The sequence below is a fragment of the Chroicocephalus ridibundus genome, chromosome 14, assembly GCF_963924245.1.
Source record: "Chroicocephalus ridibundus chromosome 14, bChrRid1.1, whole genome shotgun sequence".
NCBI classification, from domain to species: Eukaryota; Metazoa; Chordata; class Aves; order Charadriiformes; family Laridae; genus Chroicocephalus; species Chroicocephalus ridibundus.
Genome location: NC_086297.1, coordinates 13,180,365 through 13,201,686, shown reverse-complemented (window position 1 = coordinate 13,201,686; position 21,322 = coordinate 13,180,365). Strand labels below are relative to the sequence as shown.

The 21,322-nt window shown below is 56.8% G+C and overlaps 2 protein-coding genes across 2 annotated transcripts; both read right to left on the bottom strand.

Moving 5' to 3' along the window:
- Positions 1-2,549: 2,549 nt before the first annotated feature.
- Positions 2,550-9,144, bottom strand: LOC134523470 (tektin-3-like; the record flags this gene model as incomplete). The annotated part of the gene is made up of 7 exons (XM_063352424.1): positions 8,566-9,144; positions 7,924-8,007; positions 7,201-7,271; positions 6,776-6,919; positions 5,715-5,937; positions 4,343-4,497; positions 2,550-2,751 (listed from the first exon to the last, which is right to left on the bottom strand). Coding segments are annotated over exons 1-7 (1,458 nt in total), but the record flags the coding sequence as incomplete, so codon positions are not given.
- Positions 9,145-12,422: 3,278 nt separating this feature from the next.
- LOC134523563 (RING finger protein 222-like) lies at positions 12,423-13,089 on the bottom strand. The gene has a single exon (XM_063352595.1). It carries the CDS (start codon positions 13,087-13,089, stop codon positions 12,424-12,426), a length of 666 nt encoding a protein of 221 aa, XP_063208665.1. The 3' UTR covers position 12,423.
- Positions 13,090-21,322: the final 8,233 nt, after the last annotated feature.

Below are 21,322 nucleotides of genomic sequence, written 5' to 3'. Positions count from 1 at the left end.
GGGGTGAGGGGGGGTTCAGGGGGGTCTGTGCAAGAAGCCGTGCTGAATTCCAGAAGCCAGAGGAGAGGCGCATGTTGCTCTGGGCGCTGCAGCACCTGTCTGGGAAATCCAGAGCTGGGGCGGCACCAGTGGCTCCGCGCTGCCGTGGCCATGATCCGGGCTCTCGACAGCCACCTCCATCCATTTATTTTTCATTATTCCCCCTCTGCCCTCTCCTGCCCTGCTGCAGGGCTGCTCGGGCATGAAGTGGGCTGTTAGAGAACCCCCACACACCCTTCAGTACCTCTGGGATGCTGCTTCCTTCTCCCTGGATTTATATATATATATGATACTCATAGATTATAGCGATAGATTAAAAAAATAAAGTGGGGGAAGAAAAGGCCAGCTAGAGGCTCCCATGGGCCGGTGCCCACCCCAGCAGCACGTCTTCCCCTTACAGACAATAACAAAACCCAGACAATGATCCCAGTGAGTTCCTGGGGGAGCCCCCGCTCCCAATGCCCTGGCCCGGACCCCCCCAACTCCCCTCCGCGCCAACCCTTTGCTGCCTCAGAAAACAACAATAATGGCGGCGGTTGGGAGCCGGGCCTGGTCTCCTGCGGGACGTGTCACCGGAGCGGGCTGAGTGACCGGGACAGCCCTGCGAGGGAGCTGCCTCTGCCCGGGCTCGGGCTGCGCTGGCTGCGGCCACAGATCAGCCTGCGCCAGCTGCGCCTCAGGGATGGAGGTGGAAAAGGCAGCCGGGACCCTCGGCCTCTCCCATGCCTGTGGATAACCCCATCCCAAGGACCGGCCGGGAGCGGGGGCATCACCCAGCAACGGGGGACGCTGCATTGTCCCTTGTCACCCGTCCCACCGCTGCTGTGACCACTCTGCTGCTAGGAGGCAACAGAGGAGGAGGAGGAGGAGGAGAAGCACGAGGACAAGGAGGACGCGCACAGGGAGGAGGACGAGGACGAGGGGAGGAGGAGGAAGCCTTTGACTGCCCATCCCTCCCACCCATCCCAGTCTCCCCCAGGCAGAAAGGGCCCCCTGGGCAGCTCTTTCTCCCACTCCCCCAGGAGCTCAGGTCCCGCTCAGGTCCCTCTGTCGCTTCAGGCACGGCAGCAGCCATGGCCCAGCTCAGCCTGGCCCAGCTGCTGGATGTCGCCATCGGGACGACCAAGGTCAGGGCCATCGACTTCGTGGCCCTGCGCAGACTGCTGCTGGCCATGCTCTGGCACCTGGGCCTGCAGGACCTCCCTGTGGAGGATCTGTTCAGGCTGGTGGCAAATAAAGCAGTATTTCCTCTCTAAACTACTTTTGATTTCGAGAGCTTTTATTTCAGGTAACAGCACCATCACACCCAGGGAGCCTCACTCCAAACTCCTGCTAGCTAATTTACATCATTGGCATTGTTATTTCCAACATCAAAACGGGCTCTGCAGAAACTAAAGTGCTTTACCTGCCTCTTTTGAGAACCCTTGACATATTTTCCCCGAAAAAGTGGTTAGAAAGTACACAGAATCATAGAATGTGTTGGGTAGGAAGGGACCTCTCAAGGGCATCTAGTCCAACCCCCCTGCAGTCAGCAGGGACATCTTCAACTGGATCAGGTTGCTCAGAGCCTCATGCAGCCTGGCCTTGAATGTCTCCAGGGATGGGGCCTCCCCCACCTCTCCGGGCAACCTGGGCCAGGGTCTCCCCACCCACCTCCAAGGGGGAAGAGGGTCTTTGCTCAGGAGGTAGCGGGGCTCATTGACAGAGCTTTAAACAAGGCTTGAAGGGAGAGGGGGACAATATCGGGCTGTCCCTGTGGGATGAGATGCCAAGGTTGGAGGGACGGGGTGCCAGCGAGGGCCTGTTGCTCTGAGACGCGCTGGTGACGCTGCCTCACACTTGAAGTCTTGGAGAGATGAGCCGGGGGCTCCTGAGGTCAAAGGAGCCAGGAGGGAAACACCAGTGCAATACTCCAAAGGAATCAAGGGGTGTTCCTGGAAGAAGGTGGTATTTGAAAAGTCATGGCATCAGGTGAAGTCCCCGGGCACTGGAAAAAGGGAAACATTGCACCCATTTGTAAAAAGGGTGGAAAGGAGGGTACGGACCTGTCGGCGTCACCTCTGTGCCTGGGAAGGTCATGGGGCAGATTCTCAAAAAGCCACACTAAGGCCCATGGAGGACAAGGAGGTGATTTGAGACATGGCTTCACCCTGTGCTTTTTCCACATCAGACTCCAAAGGAGGAGGACACGACACTTTTTCTCCTAAAATCACAGACCGAATGGGTCGGAATGAATCCCCGTGGGTGGATTTACTCTTAGTTGCATCCAGGATATTTTCAGTTACTTTCTGGCACACCGTGAAAGAGCAGTGGAAAGAGAAAAACCAAAGGGAAAAAAAAAATACTCCTGGTAGACCATGTGACATGCAAAGCGATAATTTAATTTCTACCCAGGCTTCCATCAGGAAGTAGAAGGTTAATCATGTACTATGTAAAGCATATTGACAAAACTGATAACTCTGGCAACGGATGCTGTGGGGTGGGCTGAGCCCAGCCTAGATGGGACCCAGCAGCCGCGCGGTGCTGGGAAAGGTCTTGCGCATCGCCATGCACTTCTCCTGGTCGATGAACAGGGAGTTGGCTTTGACGGCCAGGTCGTGCTGCAGGACAGCCTTGGCACGAACCAGCATTTGCAAGGTGTCCTGGCTGTCTCTCAGCTGCTGCTGAAGAGTCTGCACCGTCTCTTCGATGTCACGGACCTCGTTGACAAGGCTGGAAAACAGCAAGGAGCCCTCATTAGAAGTCCCGTCACGCGGGTGGTTTCTAGCGTGGCGTTGCTCATGGGCCCCTGGGGCATGGGTTTTCCCCCTTCAGTGCGCTCAGACTCACTCGGACCCCCTCTGTTTGTGGCAGATCCACGGGGAAGCTGAGGGCAGAGCTCCTCGGGGTCTCGGCGGGGAGGCACAGTGAACGTCTGCTCAAAGGCTTCGGCAACGCGCAGCCGCGTCTGCCAGAGCAGGTGGTGCCACCAAGCAGAGGGACGAGCAGCTGTGGTTTCCCGTTCCTGTTTGGTTTTGTGGGTTTCTTGGCTCCCCCTCCTGGATTTCCCCGGGCAAGGGTCCTCCCCACACCCACGGGTGCACACGCAGCGAAAGAGGACAGCTGGGAGAGGCTAAAAGCGAAGGTGAAACAAGTGGAGGATGGAACAAAGGATGGCGTGAGAGATGCTAAACCGGCTCTGGGGCTGGGTTTAAATTGCTTTGCAAAGGCTTCCCAGGGAGCCTCACCCAGCGGGCTGCCAGGAGGAGGTGTGAAGTTCAGGGTGCCTGATCCTCCCCAGCCCCTCGGGGTGCAATGCCAAAGAGCTCCCTCTGTCCTTGACAGGATTTCCAGTGTCCCCAGGGGAGGTGAGCACAGCCCTCACTGCTTCTCCGAGTGGTGCACAGAATCCCAGGCTGGCGGGGGTTGGCAGGGACCTCTGGAGATCACCCAGTCCAACCCCCTGCCAGAGCAGGGTCACCCAGAGCAGGTGTCACAGGAACACCTCCAGTCGGGTTTGGAGTGTCTCCAGAGACAGAGACTCCCCCACGTCTCGGGGCAGCCTGTGCCAGGGCTCTGCCACCCTCACAGCAAAGAAGTTCCTCCTCCTGTTTAGGTGGAACTCCCTATGGTCAAGGTTGTGCCCGTTACCCCTTGTCCTGTCCCCGGGCACCACTGAAAAGAGCCTGGCCCCATCCTCCTGACACCCCCCCTTTCAGTATTGATAAGCATTGAGAAGGTGCCCCCTCAGGCGTCATTTTCCAGCCTGAAGAGACCCAAATCCCTCAGCCTTTCTTCACAAGAGAGGTGTTCCAGTCCCCTCATCCTCTTGGTAGCCCTTTGCTGTCCCCTCTCCAGCAGTTCCCTGTCCTTCTGGAACCGGGGAGCCCAGCACTGGACACAGCATCTTGCACAGCAGCTGCACCCTTGCGGTTACCCCAAAGGAAGGTCCTAAGAGCTCTCAGCATGAGCCTGTGGGAGAGTAAAGGGCTTGTCCTTCAAACCTGAGCCCATCCAGCCGCCGGGAAGCAGGCAGGAGAGAAGACGGGGTTGACGCAAGTAGGAAAAATCCAGCCCCTCATGGGGTGGCATCAGGCCGCCCCCGGCCGTGGGGTACAGCCTCCGTTGTGGGCGCAGAGCTCTCCCAGCACCCAAAGGCTGGGATACCCGCTCATTGCTTTTGATTATGTCGGTGCACTTCTGGAAGGACTCTTTAGGAAAAAAAAGCAACCCCCCATGGTTAATTTTGTCATCCAGCGATGCTCCCGAGTGCTACCACCCGTGAGCCCTCGAGGTCCCCGCCGGCCCCGCGCTCCTGCCTTACCGCAGCTGGGCAGTGTCCCGGCACAGCTCCATGTTTGGCCTCCGAGTGCGCTCGTCCAGCCGGGTCTGAGCCACCTTTAATGGAGGCCCCTGGTCCCTAATGGCCTTTTGGATGGCTTCTGTATTCCTTTCGGTCTGGAATATTTCCTGCAGTGTCTGGTGTAAGAAAGAAACACATGCATAAATTTAAAAAATATATTCTCCAGCGGCAACGGGATTTCCCTTTTCTGCCATCCATCTGCAGAAAAAAACCAAGTTCAATCAGCAGACCCCGGGCTCAGACTGCTCTCACTCTGCCATAGATGGAGGCACAGATCCAGCAGCCATTTCTCTGCGGGGAAAAGCCTCTCTTTGCTCCTGCTGTCACATCAGAGGAGGTTTTGGAGCAGTGATGGATCTACTGAATTACCCGCTCCCCAAAATTACTGCTTGCCGGAACTGATCGTCCATCACTAGCAACTAACAGAGGGCAGGTTTTTGGTGGATGCTCGCTGAAGGATGTGGCACCAGCCCGCGATGCTGCAAGCCCAGTTTCTGCTCGGTTAATCTGTGCCGAGCACTTTTCAGGAAGCTTTCCATGAGAGCCAGTGGTGCGAGCCTGCTGCCCATGGCTGATCTCCACTTCATCTGCTTGGCGGAGCAAACACACCGATACCTGTGCAGCAACCACAGAGTGCTGAGACCGAAAACACGTCCTTGGAGGAGCAGCAAAGCTGCAAACCCCACAGCAGACACCCCAGCAGAGTCCCAGTAAAGCCCTTCTGCAGGGCAGCCAGCGCCTCTGAAGTACCTAGCGCTGATGCAAGTAGCGCTGGCATTTTCTGCTGGAAATCCCTGTGCTAGCAGGCTGTCAGCTGGGATGAGCAACGGGCAGTATCCCTTGGGATGAAATTACACTGCCAACTCATCCTGCTCCAAGAAGAAAGTCCCCAAGAAAGCTGGGCAGGGGCTGTTTGCAAGGGCATGTAGCGAGAGGACGAGGGGCAATGGTTTAAACTAGAGCAGGGCGGGTTTAGATGAGACATTAGGCAGAAGTTCTTTGCACTGAGGGTGGTGAGACACTGGCCCAGGTTGCCCAGAGAGGGGTTGGAGGCCCCATCCCTGGAGACATTCAAGGCCAGGCTGCATGAGGCTCTGAGCAACCTGATCCAGTTGAAGATGTCCCTGCTGACTGCAGGGGGTTGGACTAGGTGGCCTTGAGAGGTCCCTTCACACCCAACACATCCTATGACTCTATGATTCTAAATGATGCTATAACCAGGTTCTTGTGGTGACCGTTCCTCTGCTGGGGCCAGGTCTGCGTGGAGGGTCGCGCTTTGGAGGTGTCACCGGGAAGTGACAGTGTCACACCAAAAGGGAGGGGTTCAGGCTACCTTGGCCAGGTGGGTCTGAATCTTTCTCTTGGCATCGGCCGTCTCGGCGATGCGGTTGGTGAAGGCGACGTTCACGGCGTTGAACTGCCGCCACATCTGGCTGTCCGTCACCGCCAGCAGGTTCTCGATGTCGTCCCGCAGCTTGGCGGAGGCCGCCCGCTGGCTCTGGGAGCGGAGGATGTTGTTGTTGGTGAACTTGGCCCAGGACTGCGGCACCGAGATCCTGGCGGGGAAAAGGAGAGGCCCCCGGTAAGCTGGATGTGGGCAGGCATGGACCCTGCCAGGGAGCAGCGTGGATTCACTATAGCTTAAATCTACACTTTTAATTGGACTGTATGTCATAGTTTAACCCCAGCCAGCAGCCAGGACCACGCATGCGCTGGTGCAGTTCTCCCGCTTCCCCCCAGAAGGGAGAAGAGGGAGAAAAGGAGGGGAAAGGGAAAGGGAAAAACTCGTGGGTGGAGATAAGGACAGTTTAATAGAACAGTAACAGAAACCAATAATAATAATAATAATAATAATGAGAGAAGTCACTCTCACCACCCAGTGAACTGGCACCTTCCCGAGCCCCGACCGCATATTCCCACCCCGCACCAACCCCCATTTATATCCTGAGCATGGCATCTATGGTACGGAATATTCCGTTGGCCTTTCCCTTGTTCTGCCTATGCTCCTCCTCACTTCTATGGCAAGCTGAAAAGAGTCCTTGAAAAGTATAAACATCGCCTAGCAACAACTAAGACACATCTTTGAAAATATGCATAAACTTAGTGAGCTGTTTCAGCAGAGGTGCTCCGCTGAATTAATTGGCAGGCTGATCTCTCAACCCCTGGTAGAATGTTTAATGAGGTGGGACTGGCTTTCACCCTCTGGATGTTTGGCATCCAACTGTCAGCAGAGGGTTGTGCTCCCTTTCCGGGGAGCGGAGAGAAATGACCGCTCTGAGGGAGGTGTCTCCAGGCGGGATGGATCTGGGTTGGGGACAAGCAGCTCCCGGCCAGGGAGAGGCACCGCGTATCCTGGGGACAGCTTGCTGCTGGGGACCGACAGCGTGCACTCACGTGGCATCGACCTGCTCCACCCCTCGGTAGTAACTGATGCCGTGGGAGGTGTTCATCAGGTGGTGGCACCTGTCGTCGATCCGGTGGGCCACCTGCTTGTTGGCCAGATCCTTCTCCAGGTTGTGCTGGGACGCCCGGTTGGACCTTCAACATGCAAACAGCAGCCATCGGTGGGGACGTACGGGTGGAATGGCTTCCTCCCCGTTCCACTCCCCACAGCAGCTCCCGGCCCCCCGCGCAGCTCTGTCCTCCCACGAGCATCACCGCCAGCATGCCATGGAGCCTCCATGGGCTTTACGCCTGCGGGGTGTGGGGAGAGACGAGCTTCTTCTGGGGGTTCACATCTGCTGGGGTTCTGCTGGGCTTCTGCTGTGACCACAAATGCACATCAGCCCTACGACATGAGAGAAGGAGCTCCTCCTTACGTGATCTGGGCTTTGGCCTTGTCCAGGACCTGCTGCATCTTCTCCCGGCACGACCTGATGACATCGACTTCCTGGGCAAAGGCAAAAGAGGACCCCATCAGCGTCCATACTCACTCGTCCTGGTCACACTCCTCCCCTTGGACCTCTCCAGCCCTGCACACAGCAAGAACTTGCCTGCTTGTCTTCCTGCCCAAAGCAAACAGGCAGGAAAACTCGCAGCTGAGCCTGCGCCCAGCGCCCTGGAGGGGACAGAAGGGTGCTGTGGCTGCAGCCACGGCCTTTGCGTTCCCTTTCAGGGTGGGTCAATAAGGACTTTTTCACCTTGACCTCAGTGTCAAGCGGTGGTTAGTCCCACTGCACGGACAGGGACACATCCTGGTGTGGACAGGCAGAGCGGTTCCCTGGACCACTACACACCTCCGTCCCCAGATCAGCACCTGCCCTTTTTGCTCCCAAAATGTTTTCCTCCCCAGGAGGAATCCCATCCGTACGGGACAAGAGGAGATGGACTTGACTTCGGTGTAAATGCCCAGGCTGAATTTCTGAGACACATTCAGCTCCACCGGAGGAAGTGTGTTGCTCTCAGCTCACTTGACTTCAGCACAAAGCCATTGCCTTTGTGAAGCTCCGGCTGCTGGAGGCAGGTGATCAGTGCTCCAAATCCCATAACTTTGAAATCCGGTAAAAATAGCTTCAACGCATGATCTGAGTTGCCCAACTTACTGTTAAGAGCTGTTCCTCCACGTTGTCGTGGACCAGGTCGATGCCCATCCTCTTCTCCCGGTGAAGTAAGCACTCCTGAGCGACCTGTTGGGGACACGCCATCACCGCTGGCTGCAGGGGCAGGGCTCTCTATGGGGACCGTCCCCATCTCCAGTAATGTGAGAAAAGAAATTCTAGGTGGGCACGGAGATGACAAGAGGGGGAAAAAAGTGGCCCGGGGCAGCTGGTTTAGCTGACAAGGAGCAGGCGAGCTGCAACATCAGCATTAAACCATCATGAGGGAGCAGATGTGTCCCTGGTGCAGCCACAGCTGAAACGGGGGACCTGTGTCAGCCTTGACGCCCACCTCGCCAGAGCCTCGTGGTAAGACACGGGCTTTTGTCTCCCAAACCGGGATTTTGGATGTACCGCGTCTAAAAATATTGAGTTAAGCAAACGCTGCTCTGACGTGCTCAGCCTGTGCTGATAGGGGATCCAGCAGATGGCAAGGGGGGTTTGTTTACTACTAACTTAACTAATGGCCTCTTAATAAAAGCTTTCTAGACGTTCTGGAGCTGCAGTGAAACTTAATGAGACGTTTGAAGGGCTGCAGATGTTTCCGCAGTAGGCTACAGCTTGCAGCGCGCCGGGACGGGTGCTTACCCGGAGAGGGGCCTCCGCCTCGGCCAAGGCTCTCTCCAGCCTGGTCTTCACCTCTGTGAGCGCGTTGGTCTCCCCGATCACCTCATCTAGCTCGTGGCAGAGCTCCGATTTCCAAAACGCGATGTCATTGGCGCGCACTCCCAGGTTTTTGGTGCTTTCTACTTGGGTTTTCTTGGTCTGCTGGTATTTGTGGTCAATGATGCGGGAGGTATCGGCTCTCAGGCGCTCCGCGTTCTTCTGGGAGGTCTCCGACTCCCTGTAATTGGTCACGTTGGACTTGTACCAGTCTTCAGGGGTGTAGCGGGTGAAGACGGTGGTTCTGGTGGAAACAGATGGAAGCTTCTCGCCGGCGGTTATCCCCTGGGAACTCTTGGAAAAGGCAGCCAAAGTTGGTTTGCTGGCAGCCGTTTTGTAGTAGGTGCTGGGCATCCAGGGGAGGCTGTAGCTCTGAGGCAAGGGGCGGTAAGGAAATCGGTTCTTATAGCTTGACGCCATGGTGTGGATGGCAGGGAGAAACCTGGTGGGTATGGCTCTGGGATGGGCGAACTTTGCTGGTAAGGGAGAGCCGACAGACTCCATGCTCCACCGCTGCTATTCGTGTGTCCCGTCCGTGTCCTGCACAGAGGAGGAGAGAGAGGACAACCTCAGCAACCTCCTGCACTTGCCTTACTTCTTACAGCAACACCCGCAACTGCAAACACAAACAGCGACGCACAGAGCGCCCTCACAGCGCCTGAACAGGCCTAAAGCCCTTGAAAACAAATCCCTTCTGACAGCATCCCAAACATTTGTATATAAAAGCGTTTGACTTGGTTGTTAGTATCTAGCATCAGGTCTTGGAATGCGGAGAAAAACAAATCACGGCCATAAGGAGAATGACAGATACCGTGCCTTCCTTTTCCTTAAATCTGTCAATCCAGTCAAACTGGAGTTGCTCCTTCTCTGCTCTTCCTTTGTTTCTTTTGGCTGGCGTATCTGCTGATCTTCTGATACTCCAGAGGTCATTTTCTCTGTAAAAGTTCCATTCCCAGCCCCGAGAGCTGCGTCCCTTTTGGACACACATCTGCTACCGGCCCAGCGCCGTTTGTGGGTGGGTGAGGGACTCCATCCTCACCCCCTCTATCTTCCCTTGCCTTAAATGCTGGAGTGAGGAGCCTGCAGGTGAGCTGAGCTTTGCAGGACTATATCCAAATTTGACCCCCACACACCCCTATTTCAGCCTCAAAAGAGGGGCCGCCTCTTGCCTTGCAAAGGAGGAAAGGTGTCGATGGCTCACCTGGTGTAAGATCAGTGTGCGTGGGAAGGAGATGGCCCACAGTCTTTTCAGAGCGCTTGGGAAACACCAGCCTTGCAGTAGCCCTAGGAGGAATGGCCACACATGAAGATTTTGCTACCAAGAATTGCATATTGTCCTCTCCAGCTTGAGGCTGTCAATCGATGGTTATCAGCAAGATAAGGCAGGGGGCCACCAAACACACCTCATCTGAGGACAAACACTCCGGAGGGGTACGTGGTGCTCGGTACGAAGCTCTTGTGAGGTTACGAGTGTCACCCACGGGCAGGAATAAGTCCCTCAATACGGCTGTTGTAGCCAGCCTGACGTGTCCTTCCCCTAACACCGTCCCATCCCCACTGCTCCCAGCCTGGCTCGGAGCCCCAGGGGAAGATGAGGACACGGGTGTGCTACAGCAAGATCCCTGATGGGAGTGGCTGTGGGACAGGCAGCGGGAAACTCACACCCTCAAATTTAGCAGAAAAAGAAGCTTTCGCAAACACGACCCTCTGAGCCAGTTTGGCAGAACCGAGGACGAAATGTCTGCGCTCAGGTCCAACAGAAACCACCGTGTGTGCCGCTTCCCACAAACCGCTCCCTTCAGCCCTTTTGTCCCGGCTAGGGATAAATGACGGCGCTTTCCCTAGCTCCGTGCCGCTTTATACCTGAGAACCAGCCTTGGGAGGGTGGGAGGCAGCTTCCCTGGCTCCCACCCCCACAAATAAACTCTGCCCTTTCAGATACTGACAGACACACGTTTATGAAAGGGAGGGAAAAACCCACTTTGTGCCACCCCTGAACACAGACACAACGACAGGAGCCCCCGACCACCTCATCCGGGTACATTTAGAGGACAGAAGAGATATGGAGGGGGATTAGGAGAATGACCCGGTTTTTTCCCTCCCAGTTCAGGGACATACTCACCCTGCAGAGGCTTGGGGGTGTGCGGGGGGGGCTGCTACTCAGTGCTGTGCTGTCAGGTTGGGTGGCAGCACTGCCAGACACTGCAGCATCCCCAGTGCCCTCTGTGTCACAGAACCAGGGCAGCGTTGCCGCTGGCGCAGGGTGCTCAGTAACCGGGTTCTACGCGGGCAACTCCCTGCAGCCGCTGTGGCAACGCGATGCAGCCGCTGGGCAACGCATTGCTGTGGATGGGCAAGCCGGGGCCAGCCCTGGGCAAGAAAATACCCTCACATGGCATCCTAGATCCTGCCCTGGACAACCTACTGCCCTCCATGGGCAGGTTTTGCAGCCCCTGGGCAACCAAGTGCAGCTTTTGGGCAACTGTTGAGCGGCTTAGTCATATCATTTGGTTTTAGGTAGTCCTGCAAGGAGCAGGGAGATGGACTCGATGATCCTCATGGGTCTCCTCGACTTGAGACGTTCTATGATCCTATGAACTCACGGGCCCCAGTGGTCAACCCAGTGCCACCCCTGGGCAAGTCAGTGCAGACTGCGTGCATCCTAGTGCCTTTGCTGGGCAACTTGATCCCTTGCCTGGACAACCCCCAGCACCGTCACTGGGCAACCCAAATCTAGCTTGCTGACTGATGTTGATAGCATTCGGCATGCTACGTTGCAAAATCGAGCGGCTGTTGATTTTTTGCTGTTAGCTCAGGGTCATGGATGTGAAGGTTTTGAAGGTATGTGTTGTATGAACCTTTCCGACCACTCATCATCCATTCATAAGCAGTTACGGGAGCTGAAGGATAACATGTCCAAATTAAAAGTGGTCAAAAACAGTTTCGATGATTGGTTAAGCTCGTGGGGTATAACGGGATGGTTATCAGATTTACTAAAGCAAGGGCTCATGCTATTGTTGGTTATATTATTATTGATTATGGCAGCCTCGTGTGTTCTCCGCAAAGTGACTGACACGATAGAAAATGCCATGCATAAGGTCTGGCTGGCTCAAGAAGAAAAAGGGGGTATTGTAGGAATGTATCTGAGAGAAAACGGCCATGTGAGCCAGCCTCCCTACTGTGAGAGATTAGATTAAGAGCAAAACAGGCAGTAGAAGATGGAATTAGTACATGGGAAAAACGGGAACTGAGAAGGTAGAAAACATGTTGTGCTAATGACTAAGCAATTTACTATGCGAATTCTTGTAACCAATCTGATGTGTGAACGAACTGCATGCACAGCGCGTGGACAGTGTAACTGGCTAATCAGAAATAAGCGAGTCGCTTGTACGGCTACAACACAAGGCATAAAAGATGATGATCGGTGCTTAATAAACGGCTTCTGTTGATTCACATTGGATCGTCTGGAGTCCAGTTATTTCTCCTCAACAGGGTGCAGGAGGAGAAGCCATGCTCTCTGCTAAGACACTAGGGGAACCCACTAGCAGGGTTTGACCAGCCACATTTTAACCAAAAGAGGCAGAAAATGCCAGCGACGACACTGTGAGCACCCGGAGATCTGCAGAAAGGTCTGAAAGTACGTTCAGTCCCTGGCCAGATGAGAGAGAGCTTCACCTGGAGCTGCTTCTGGACTTTCTCATGGGATCTTTTGAGAGAGGTCCCAGCCCTAGCTCTGTCCCAGCATCAGTGACACCTCCAGCATCTGAGCTGATCCCATCCCTGCTACGAGTCCCTCTTCACCAGCAGCAGCCGAGGGAGCACAGCCGCCAGCATGGCCACCATCAAGATGAGCTGGACGGCGAGGGCGATGGGCGACTGGCAGCATTTCACCCCCAGGGCCGAGCTGGATGACACCGAGCTTCGTGTTTCTGTTCTGCTTCTCCTCCCCAGGGAGCTGCAGTCCACATCCACCAGTGGCATCCCATGGTCACTGATGACAAAGATGTGGGCTTCTCGTGCCAGCTCTCCTGGGACCCCCTGCGAGTCCATGGGGCTGTTCCCCGTGCTGCAGCACCGGTCGGAGCTCTGCACCGGCATCACAAAATGGCTGGGTACCACCAAGGTGTTGCTGGCCTCCAATTTGGTCAGATGGGACAAGGAGGAAGGTGACAGAGGCATCTCCAGGGCCCGGAGGTTGGTGCCTGCCTTGGGCGGCCATAGAGCCGCCTTCTTGCTGAGGAAAGTCACGTAGCGGCAGATGGGGCAGATGATGCTGCTCTGGACCTGGCCGTCAAGCTTGGCGGAGAGCAAGCACTTCACCAGGCAGTCGTGGCAGAAGGTGTGCCCGCAGCTGAGCTGGCGGTGCATGGCCTCCAGCGGGTGGAACTTCTCGTAGCACATGGGGCACTCGGCCGGGGGTCCCTCCTTGCTGGACGAGGCCTCAGACATCCCTGCTCTGTCGGACACAGGCGCTCCCCAGCTGCGAGGAAGAAGCACGATGGGTTAATAAGGTTGAAATGATAAGCATGATCCATCTCTTCATCTCTCCTCCTCCTCCTCCCTGCTCTCTTGCTTTTGCCCTCTTGCCCCTAACAGATGCAGTTGACAGCTACTAGGCATCCTCTCAACAAGACAGGGCATTTTCAGGAGCATTACGCCTCTCAGTGTGGCCCTTGGGGCAAGAGAGAGATGACGGGAGGACCCCAACTCCAGAGCCAGCAGCGGCAACAATCCCCGGCTGCAAAATCACATGCACGAGCCCCTGGATGGACCTGCTCAGCACGTGGTACAGATAAAGCAGGTTCAGCTTGTGTCACAAGTGCCTCCGTGCACTGCTGCCAGCTCCAGGTGCACGGGAGGTGGGAACTCCCATCCCACAAAGAAACCTGCCATGGAAAGGGAGATGCTCCCATCCCAGGGGACACAGAGGGGCCAGCGGGAGCAGGGGGAGGGCAGGGCAGTGGGACAGGTGGGAGCACAGGACCCCCCGGGGATGGAGAGGGGGCGTGCTGGACCCGGGGCAGGCAGCGAGCACCCACGCCAGGCTCCTTCCAGGCTGCTGGAGGATGTCCCAGGCTGGTGGCCAGGCCACAGCCATCTCCAGGCTGTGCTCCTCACGCCGGAGCATGGTCTGGTCAGCAAGCCCCGGAGCCCGGCGTCTCCTCTTAGTCAGAGCGGGGAGGGCAGAGCCCAGCCATCCCGCCTGGCCCCTGCCCCAGCCTGGGGCGCCAGGGGGAGCGCGGGGCCGCTGGCATCCCCAGACCCGCGTCTGGGCTGGGTCTGAAGCTCTGCCGTGCGTCTCCCAGGGCAGGGAGCATTCATGCGGCGGCTCAAGGAAGGGAGAGGGGAGCGGGAAGAAGGGAGAGAGGAGAGGGGAAAAGGGAGAAGGGAGCGGGAGATGGGTGAAGGGCGGAGGAAGAGAGGAGAGGGTGAAGGGCGGAGGAAGAGAGGAGAGGGGAAAGGGGAGAGGAGAGAGGGGAGAGGGGAGGAGGGATGCTCAGCTCAGCTCAGCTCCTTTCTCTTAAAACTGGAGCTTCATAAAACCTGCAGGTTTTTCCAGACCTTGCAGCATTGTCAGACCCGACCCAACCTGCACCCCTTTTCTCACGCATGACTGTGCCCATGGGCATCCTCACAGCTGTCTCTGGAGGTTTTGCCATCCCCTCCTTGGCTGACCTCCTCTTCCTTGGGAGCCATCCCCTGCGCCAGGACGGTCACAAGAACACAACAAACCATCCCCTCCCAATCAAAGAGAAGAAAGATGCAGGCTCCTGCTCTGCTTTAAGAGGGATCAGGGACTTGGTCCCCCAACGTGCTGCAGAAGGAGACCCTGACCCTGTGCACCAGCTCCTCTGTGCCCCCAAAGCCCCCTTACCTGCTGCAGGGCACCAGGGCAGGAGCCCCTCCATGCACTCCACTGCTGTCCCCAGAAGCGGGGCTGGCCATGCCCCGGCACCGAGCATCAGCTGGGGAGAGGACTGGGACACCTATCTAACACGGAGGTGTTGGCTGCGCGTGTCATGCGGGCGCGTTGCGCAGAAGCTGGAGCAGGGACAGGGCCAGCTCCCGGGGACTGAATGCGGAGGAACTCGTTCCCCGTTTTAAAGGCCTGATATTTGCCTGGTTGGCCAGGGAGGGGGCGAGGAGCCAGTGTCAGGTGTCGGAGGGCAGGGACAGGCAGCACGGTCCTGCCTGCTTTCCCTCATGTGATGGGCACCTGTAGTCGGGCTCATCCCTGAGCTCAAACCCCAATGAAACAGTCGCTAAAGGGGATGTCGGGAGCCCAAATTCCCTCTGTTGCTGCAGAGCAGGGTGACCGGCAGCACCCTGCACCAGGGCTGGGCTCCTGCCAAACAATTCTTGCCTCCAGCCGCCACAGCTCCCTGTTCCTCGCCCTGGCCACATCTTCATCCCTACGCCCCCTCCTCTCCTCATCCCCCAAACACTCCGCACTCCAGCCCTGCGCTCCCCGCCCTACACCATCAGACGCTCACCCAAGCACCGGTGTGGCAGCACACAGCCCAGCAAACACACTCCAGCAGGCTCGAGGGCCACTGCTGCCTTGAACCTGCCCTGGAGGGGGTTTCCAGCATCTTTGGGAACTGCAGTCCAGGCAGCGGCAGGAGCCCTGTGGGCTCAGGGCAGGCAGAAGCCCCGAGCTTGGCCATCTCAGCAGCCGCAGGTGGCTCATGAGTCAGATTGTGCCGGGGCTGAGGTTGCACAGTCACCCCTGGGGTGGGCATCCCCATCCCCCTCCCTGGCCCCTCCTTGAAGCTGCTGGAGGTGCCAGGGTTGCACCCACCGAGATCTCCATTGCTGAATGAGTGATCTGGGCCAGCGAGAGCAGATTTGGGGCAGCCGAGCATCTCCCCAGCTTCAGTTTGCTCTCTGCCAGCACCAAGGCAGGGTGGAAATTCCTGTTTCCCATACTTTGAATGCTCCCCGCAGTCGGAAACCATGAGCTATGAACTATGAATGACGGGACTGAGTCTGCTGGTGCTTGAGGGAGAAGAAACCAGTTTCAGGAGCAAAGCAAGTCCCTATACGCTGCCTGTGTGTTTTTCTCCGGCTTTAAGCAATGCAGCTCACGGCCAGTGTTTCAGCCCCCTCAAACCCAGTGCAGGGTCAAGGTCTCCAGGATCCTTTTATCCAAGCAAGAAGGCAGCATCAGGCTCAGCTTCTCTCCAGGGACCACAGCTGGGACCTTCTCTGCTCTGGGGTTGGTGGCTTCCAGGGAACAAGGGACATTTCTGACCCAGAAGAGGACACAGCCCTCCCTACAGGCGGGGGTGGTCGGGGGTCCCTTCACTAACACTGCGATGGCTTTTGGGCAGAGCTCTGCAGCCTTTTGCAAGGACAAGAGGATGCTGCAGACAGCCCTTGTCTTCCACAGCATCACCCCAACTTCCCACTGTCACCGACCAGGTGGGGAGGAGGGAAAAGAATATTAGATATAGTTACGTGAAAGTGCTTATTTTCAAAGCACATTTAAAGCCAGAAGATCGAACTATATGTGAGCCTGGTGCCAGGCAAATATTCACTATAGGTCTTGATATTTCCATAACAAATCCATGCTGCACTTCTCCAAATCATAAGAGATGAAGCAGGGACATTTCCAATGAGCAGAGACGTGTCCTCCATCCCTTCTCTCAACGAGGGCGACGATCCCGATGAGAAAAATCATGGCTTTATTCCTGACGGCAAGATGCACGCGCGGAGCTTTGCCATGCAGCCACAACCCATCCACATGGCTGGTGGCTGCTGGAAAGGATGGGCTGGCTGAAGCGTCCCTCACCTGGGGACACCTGCCCCATCCCTCCCACGACACGGCCAGTCCTCCCGAACTCCCCCAGGTTTTTCCTTAGCGATGGCTCAACCTGCAAATCTGAGGCTTTCTCCAAGTTTCTGCTCAGCCCGTTCTCCTCCCACCACTTCCCAGCCCCGGCTCAAACATGGTGAATAGTTGGCACTGGTGGGAACCAGGTGAAGGGAAGAGGGGAAAAAGTAAATCCAAGGGGTGGAGGGTCCAAGGGTCCTGGCCCCTGTCTTAGCTGTATCAATTCCCGTGCTGTCAAAATAAACTCACATAGATGGAAAAGATGGATGAGTTTGGAGGCACCCAAGCCCTTTAAGGGGGTCCATCTTTTCCCATACTTGCTTTACTTGAATTCAGAGTGGGAAAATAAGTGTCTTTTCCTTCTGCATGTCTCCATCCTGCCTGTCAGGCACCTGGCAGGATGCAGACCCACCATCAAGCTGCTGATTTAGCCAAGACAGCCCAAAACACCTAGCAGAAGCTCTTCCGACAGCTTTCTCCTCAGCGCTTTTTGCCGTGCCCAGCAGCTGGTGCTCTTGGATCTGCTGTGGCCACCCCAAAAAAAAAAAAAAAAAAAAAAAAGACCCGGGTGCACCGTAAAAAAAAGCCCTGCGCCTGCCTCTCCAGGGGTGCCAAGGTCTGGAGCTGGTGGTCCCCACCAGCTGGGATGCTGCCTCTTCCCCACCAGGATGGATGGGATCTGCTTATCCTCCTGATGACCAGAAATTTACATCCAGTCATTTGACATGACGAATGCTTATCAAACACCAAGGAACAACGGGGTACATCCCCAAACCCCTCTCCAATGCCTGTTTTCCCACCGGATGCTGCGCTTTTGCGAAGGCACCTGCACAGTACCTGGGCATCACAGCACCCACCTGCCTCTGCCTCCAACAAACCCTCCCAGGAATGACCCCGAGCCTGGTGTGAGCCCTTGGAGCCTTATTCTGACAGCAAAACTTGGCGATTTGTCTCGTCCAGTCCAGGCCGAGCCACACAGCCCCACGGTGCATGGGGTTTTCCCATACCTGGGAGGGCAACTGCACTCTCCAGGGGCTCCTTCAGCTTCTTTCCCCCCTCCACCAACACAGCGTCAGCTCAGTGAGTCCGGGGGCAGCCCAAGGCAAGCGCCTCAGATGATGAGCAAGGCCAGGGCTCCACAAAACCCCTGGATGTGGGGGCAAAATGGCTTGTCCCCCCTTCCCCGGTGCCCACACCAGCCCCTCGGGGGAAGCACACAAACCTGCTGGAGACCCTCCGCGGTCACTGTGACCCGTCCCTGCTGTGCCATGAGCCATGCCACTCCAGGGATGTTTTACCACCCGCGTCCCCTGCAGCAGCGGGTATTGCTGGACTCTTTTACGCCATCCCCTCTGGCTGCCTTTTTACCAGGCAGCTCCCTCGAGCCTTATTCTGGGGGACAATGCACAGAATCCCTGCAACGTCAGGAGAAAAGGCTGCCGGGGTTAGGGACTTGGGGGGCTTTTACCAAAACGGGATGTTCCCTGTGGTTTTGGCTGCCAGGTTGTGTTGCAGTTTGGCTTTTTCCTCCAAGCCCTGTCTCCCGGAGGGCCGAGACTGCAGAGGGGTTGCTGCCTTTAATGGGAACAAGTAGAGGTCAGCTTCTAGCCCTGCAACACCACACACGCTGGAGCAGCCCGGAAAGGAAAGGCTCCATAAAAGGAGCACTAAATACTGGATTTTGGTTCATTTCATGATTTTTCCAGGGTCTTATGACCATGCAGTCAGCATGGTGCTGTGAGCAGAGAGTTTGCAGGCAGAGCTGCTCCACCAGCCAGGGTCAGCTGGTGGATCATCAACCAGAAACACAAGTGGGTTAGTGATAGGAGGATGCTTGGGAAAAAATGCATCTGCCCAGACATGCTGGCACAAGGCAGGAGGGCTACTGTCCCCGTCCCACCATCCTGTGGGCTCTGCAGTCCCCGTAGTCAAAATATAGGAAGGATAACCCCAGTCCTCCCTTCCAGATGGGGTCAGCTGGAAAACACACAAGGGTCCTGACAACCCCCAACCCACGGTGTCCCATGAGGGACAGGGCAGGTGGTGCCCGGCTGTCCCCTTCTGCATCCTGGGAGGATGATGGGTCCAGCACAGAGACGCTCCCGAGCCGGCATCGGGGCTGTGGCTGGTGTCACAGCAGTTTCCCACATCTCCTTGGCCCTCCATGTCCATCGTTAAGGACCCCCAGGAAAATGGGCACAAGCAGATCCAGGGTGCCTAAGAGGTCACCCCTGCACCCCACGAGCAGCCTGGCAATAACCAAGACAATCAGCGTTTCAGGGTGGCTGTGCTTTTGGCAGGCAAGCTGAGCTGCAAAACAGTACTTTTAGGCATCGCTGGCAAAGTCTGTTAAAGGAGCGATTCAGCAAATACTGCCCAGGCACCAAAGGTGGCACTCACAGTAGTCAAGAAAAATAGCTACATTTATCAAAAAAAGGCTCCATGTGGATGGACACAGCCAGCTCAAAGGGGGACTTCGGGTGAGGCATAAAGGGAGGATAAATGAAGTGATCGGCGTTGTTGCGTACAACAGAGGGTCTGCTGCCTTCATGCTTGAAGAAGTGCCCTGTTATGTGTATGTGTATGTTATGTGTATGCGGGGGCAGCTCGCAGAGCGGCGGTGACTTTGCTTTCCCGGCTCTTGCAACATCCCAGCAGGCTGTGAGGACACGGCACGCGCCAGACAAGCCGAGTCTCTGCCGACCCCACTGCCAGCGCTGCCAGTGGCTGGGGGACACGTCAGCACAGAGCCATCGGGTCCCCCACCCCCGGCAAAGCCATGGGATGTCCCCATCTGCAAAGCCTCGCTGCAGGGGCTGGGCAGGGAGCGCCGGGGGGCTCTGCCTGGGCCACTTGTCCCTCTGGCAACCCTCCCAGAGCCACTGCCCTGCCACATGGTCCCCCAGAGCTGTTGCCCCCCGACCCCTGCTCCCCAAAGCCCTCCTAGATCCCTGCCTCTCTGTACACTCCCTACAGCATCGCCATGCCGTGTCTTTCACAGAGCTGTACTCCCTCCATTCCCCCTACTCCCACTCCCTGCCCAGTCTCATTCTTCCCAGTCCCATCCAAACCACATCCCTCCCAGTCCCATACCTCCCAGTTCCATCCCTCCCCACACCCCTCCCAATCCCATCCTTCCCAGTCCCATCCAAACCACATCCTTCCCAGCCTCATCTCCCCTCATCTCTCCCCACCCCATCTCTCCCCACATCCCTCCCAGCTCCAACCCTCCTTACGCCCCTCCCAGCCCCATGTCTCCCTATACCTCTCCCAGCCCCACCCTTCCCTGTATGATCTCCCATATCCCTCCCAGCCCTATACCCTCCCCAAACCCACCTCTCTCTACAGCTCCTCCACTCTCATCCCTCCCTACCCCCACCCCAGCCCCAGCCCTTCCTTCCCCTCGCTGGGGGCACACAGACCCCCACGGCCCCTCTCGTGGGCTCCAAATAGCCATGATTCAACCCACTGGCTTACAAGGATGAAATATTGCTGCTGATGTTGTCACCATGGCACCTGGATGGGGACTGTGAGTAGGTGTGAGCAGCTGATCTCGCATGCACATGGCGAGTCCTGCACCAAACACTATCCTCGGGCAGACAGGGAAGGAGGCAGCAGGGTGGGGGTATAAGAGCAAGGCTGTTTGGAGGCAAACATCAGTCTGAGCAGGAAAGCTGATATTCCCCAGCACCTGCCAGACTCGTGACATGGGGTCCAGGGTGGGAGCCATGCAAGGCCAAAGGTTGGCCAGGCTTTTTCTAGTGGTCAGAAAACTGCTGGGTCTGAGGTCATCTTTCTTGAGACCAGGAGCAGCCAGGCTTGGCAAGTTCGAGCCTCACAAAGCTCTTGAGATGCAATGAGTCGGCAGTTCCCAGATCACATCCCCAGGGTCAACACTCACAGCTCCAGAGCCACAAGCAGAGATGGATGCTGCCTCCCAGCACAGACCAGTGCCCAGCTCCCGGGGCTGTTTCCCTCCCCATCCCTGCTTCTCCTTTGCCCAAAGCCTCCTTTCCCTGGACCTTCTCAGCACTAGGAAGGCTAGGCTGCATGTGGGGGGGGGAGGAGGGGGACGGGGCTTGGCTGACCCCCTGCTTCTTCTCCTTGGCTCCCTGGAGGTGCCGGCTGCATCCCTGAGATGATGGCCTGGGTACCAGGGGACCCTGCCTGCCTCCCTGGGGTGGTGGCGCTGGCATCAGAAGTCCTCCTCCATCTGAGGGAGCGCCTGCCCACGTCTCAGATGTCACCGTTGCTCTACGTGTCCCTGCTTGCATTCCCAAGGAACCAGGATGTGTCCCTGGAGTGCCTTTGATGGTCCTGGGCACAGCCTGTGTGCCTGGTCCCGTCAGACCCAGCGCTGAGCTTTCCAGTCCGTGCTGAGCCAACGGAGACAGACTCAGGCAACGGCCACCTCTCCCAGGCACCGGGGACACCGGACACACGGATCCAGCACCCAGACAGACGGGCAGGGAGAGCTGGTGTTCCAAAAGTGATATATAGATTTTTAATTAATAAAATCATGATTGTGATTTAAAATTTAAATGCATTACTATTCTTTAATTAGTAAAATTAATTCCCTGGAGAAGGGAGATGAACGGTGGTTACAGGGCTGGGGGGAACACTGACAAATCGCAGCCCCCAGTTCTGCTTCGCCCCGGCCCTGCAGAGGTGCAGAGGAGGGAGGACGGGGTGAGGGGGGGTTCAGGGGGGTCTGTGCAAGAAGCCGTGCTGAATTCCAGAAGCCAGAGGAGAGGCGCATGTTGCTCTGGGCGCTGCAGCACCTGTCGGGGAAATCCAGAGCTGGGGGGGCACCAGTGGCTCCGTGCCGCCGTGGCCATGATGCGG